Genomic DNA, 3,976 nt, shown 5'->3' on the forward strand with positions numbered 1-3,976 from the left:
CTTTAGTATGTTTGGGAATCCAAGTTTGGGGTACCCAGAAGAAATGAATGAGGAGGAGCAGATTCACATGTGTAGCAACAAAGTCCCTTGAAATAAATAGGAATTGGTTGAATAAGTCAACAATCTGGAGGTCAGATTTGGAGTAGGGCACTCATGGTGAGATAAGTCAGAGTCAGCTTGTACAAGTACAAACTAAACTCCAGTGTGACTCACTGAGTTTCAAGAAGAGAGCCCTGCTCCTGCCCTGCGTGCCCAAACCAACAGTCTCTGTGTGGCATTGCTCAACCTTCCTGCCATAGCACAGGAGGCTCAGTGATAACAACCTCCCACACTCCCAGTGTCAGGATTGATGCCTTTTGAATAAAGCCCTTCTTTTCCCTCCTGTCTTTGCATACAGCTCCCACTTCACGAAGAAAAGGAAAGAAAAGTAGAGATAGATAATGACACACACAGTCAAGAGTGGAATGGAAGGGAATTTAATGGGGGTATAACAGAACTGGATCACTTGTTTACACCTTAAGTCCCTCTTCAGACAAATTCTGAGCAGCCAAAACCCAGCTCAGGTACCAAACCCCTCCTCCTAATTCAGAGGCACAGATGCCCCAAAAGTTTAGGAAGGAAAGCTTCCCAGCAGATGTTTTTGGGTGCAAATGAGAGAGGGACTGTGACTTAAGGTGATATAGCATTGTAACATAAGGTGTATGGAACTGGTAAGCCAGAATGGGAAAGGGGTTCAGCATCTGGTGGTCGGCTCCTCAGGGGCATGGCTGTGGATCACATTACTTCTGCTTTGTCTTCAGTTGAGCTGGCACTGGAGTGACTGTTGAGGGGCAGGGCTCAGGGGCCTTGGGGTGGCAGGGCTCAGGGGCCTTGGGGTGGCAGGGCTCAGGAGCCTTGGGGTGGCAGGGCTCAGGAGCCTTGGGGTGGCAGGGCTCAGGAGCCTTAGGGTGACAGGGCTCCTTGGTTTTGGGAACACATGGTTCCTCAGGAGGAGGCTGGCAAGGCTGTTTCACCTGCTGCTCCTGAAGCTGAGCAGGTGGGGTGCAAGGCTGCTTCTGCTGCTGGGAATTCATGCTTCAGAGGCAGCTGGTTCTGGAGATAGAACAGAAGATTTGAGCAGGAAATAACTCAGATAGAAGCCATACTCAATACCATTTCAGGTGTCTTAATAAACAAAGGTTCTTCTTTCTTTCTACAACAAAGAATACTTTGATGATTTCTGAGTCTTTGGAGGAGGGACTTAAAGGTGATCTGTTTTGTGCCACTTGAACAGGGCCCTTTCTAGTCTTTTTTCTTCCTACATGACTTAAAGTTCATTAGCAGCACAGCACAGCGCAGCACAGCAGAGGGCTCCTAGTAGGAATGTGAGACTCACAATATTGGATCACATAGAAATGTGATGTTATTTGAGAAAAACAAAGCAAACCCCACCTACTCATAAATAGAATGGCTTACCACCTTTAGGGTAACTCTGACCTCTCCAGAACTCCACATGATCACACCTGTCACCTGGCTCACAGGAACCTCTGCCTCAAATGCTTTCAAGTATTACATAACCACTGCAGATCACCTCCTTTGGCTCTTTTGGGGGATTTTCTGGAGCAAGTCTTCCAGAAATTTCTGCCTCCTCAAACTGCCATAGCACTTTGTCCTTATTAACTGGCACTGATTACTTCCTGTTTGTATTTTAGCTCTTATTCTCCTGAATAAAATATGGTTATGAAGTAAATTCCCTGTCGCCCAAATTATTTTTTAGCAACCTAAGTGCCAAATATAATAAGTTCTAAAAAACTTTATTGATATTTTTATCTTAGTTACTAACAACAAATGATAACAAGGCTGCAGAGGAATTAAATTTTCACACATTGTTGGTGAAAAGGTAAAATGATGCAATCACTTTGGAAAAGGATTTGCTTAAACATTTAAAATTGGTGAATCATATTTTATAATTTATAATTATAATTTAAACACTGATAAAGCTGATTTAAAAATCAATTTGATAAAACATTTTAAAATTAGTAAAATGAAATTCTGATAATGAAAATATTTGTTGAAAGAATTAAAATCATCAGTATTAAAATTATGACTAAAGCAAGAATTATGCCAATAGAAGTGATATAGACCTGGTTCTAGTTTTTATCTTACTCTGGGTCCTTGAACTTGTTAAGCTCCTTCTTACTAACACATTAAGATCAGATGGGGCAGAACCAATTACACCTAAATTCCCTTCAAACTCAACCATGATTACTTTTAAAACAAAGCTCTAATTACAGTTTATAATTCAGATGAATAGTCTGCATGGCTATGACCAGCTTTTAGTAGGAGAAAAGACACCAGAAATGCCAATGAAGTTTTAAAAAAAATCAAATGCCTAGAATGAATGATAAAAGGCTCCAAGAGACTCACCTGGTGTGCAGAGAAGAACAGGCAGAATGGTCACTGGAATCTGATGTGGTCCCCTCAGCTGACTGGCTTTTTATGCAAGGAACATGCCCTGCCTCAAGGAAACAGGATCTTTTGTGACTGCCGTGTCTTTGTCTCTTAGCTGTCAGATATGATTCATCTCAGTTGCTGCATCCACCTGTTGGCTCAGCTTTTGTGATGAAATTACCAATGTGATTTTTTTTTTCCTGGGCATTTGCTGGCAGCTATGTCACCTGGACCTTAGCCTTGAAGAGTAATCTTTGTATTCAGGTCTAGGGTTTATAGGGAAGGTGGCGTGAGCTGAAAGAATGTGAAGAAAAAGGTTCTGGGGATGTTGGATGAGGAAAAAGTCCTGTCCTCTGGAAGGTCCTAATCTTAGTAAGGGTGAGGCTAGTTGAGTTGCTTAGTATCTAAAGTGAATGTGGAGATAATAATAGGTTTCTTGGAGGCCATGAGTATGATGATTTGAATTTCTCCAAGTGGAAAAAAGTAGTGATTCTGTTTATTCATAAAGCCTGGGAGGGAAAGAAAAAGTTAAAACAATTATTTTGTCTTTAAAGAGGCTTCTTTCCAAGAAGAGACTCAAATAACAGTAGAAGGGCGGGGTGGGGTGGGGGTTCAACCAGTGAAAGGAAATGCCGGCAGTGAAAACAGGGAAGGATAATCAGACTCTCAACTCCAAAGCACCTTGTTCTTTCTACCCGAGTCACTGGTTCCATCTAATGTGGCAGCAGGCCCTGAAGACCCTGCTTTTCATGGGGATCCCTTCTCTGGGGCCAATGCAGCAACAAGAGAGCTTAGATTCCCTGAGCCCTCAAACCAAAGTTGATTTTGCTGAAAATAGGATGAAATTGAGGTCATTAATCTAGGCCCACCTGCAATACCCAGTCTGAAAGAAGGCCAATCTTTGGTGAATCCAAACAGTCCTTCAAACCTGGGTGATGGATAGTCCCTCCCTTCTTATCTTGGTCACCTAAATGTTTATGGAGCTTCTGCTGTCATCTCCCATGAACCTGAGCCAAGGACCAGCCAGTCTCTACCACAGGCTCTTCACTCTGGGTCCCCTGAACCATTGCTCTCACTTCCATCCCCACAAGGTACCTGATGTATAGCAGCTGCTCAGGGAATTGGCAATTGAAGAATAAATGAATAAATAGTGGTTAGACAGGTGGGTGGTATTTATAAAGATATACCAGGGGCTACTTTTAGAACTACTGGGAAGTTTCTTGTGAGGGAAATACTTCTTTATGAGATGCCTCATGATATGAGATGGAAGAGGGCTAAGATCTCAACAAGAGAGTTGTTTCTGTTGTTCCCTCCTGCTCACATTTCTTTTCCTCTCTACAAGAGTTTAAGTGGTCACCTATCTTTTGTCTGGGACCATTTCTGCTACCATGCCTGCATTCAAGGATTCCTGTGTCAATTTAGCTCTCCTTTAACCTTGGGTACAAACCTCTCTTCACTCAAAGGCCTGCCTTGGGCCCTACAAAGGGACTTCCAGGTATGCCATGCTGTCTATATCATGAAATTCTCAAACCTAAGACAACCTGCT

At 42.8% G+C, this 3,976-nt stretch overlaps 1 protein-coding gene across 1 annotated transcript; it reads right to left on the reverse strand.

The window, feature by feature from the left end:
• Positions 1–466: 466 nt before the first annotated feature.
• Positions 467–2,742, reverse strand: Sprr1b (small proline rich protein 1B). The gene is made up of 2 exons (XM_047566380.1): positions 2,407–2,742; positions 467–1,092 (listed from the first exon to the last, which is right to left on the reverse strand). The coding sequence occupies exon 2, from the start codon at positions 1,071–1,073 to the stop codon at positions 780–782; it is 294 nt and encodes a 97-aa protein (XP_047422336.1). The 5' UTR covers positions 1,074–1,092; positions 2,407–2,742; the 3' UTR covers positions 467–779.
• Between the last annotated feature and the right edge of the window lie 1,234 nt (positions 2,743–3,976).

The sequence above is a fragment of the Sciurus carolinensis genome, chromosome 1 (genome assembly GCF_902686445.1).
Source record: "Sciurus carolinensis chromosome 1, mSciCar1.2, whole genome shotgun sequence".
NCBI lineage: Eukaryota > Metazoa > Chordata > Mammalia > Rodentia > Sciuridae > Sciurus > Sciurus carolinensis.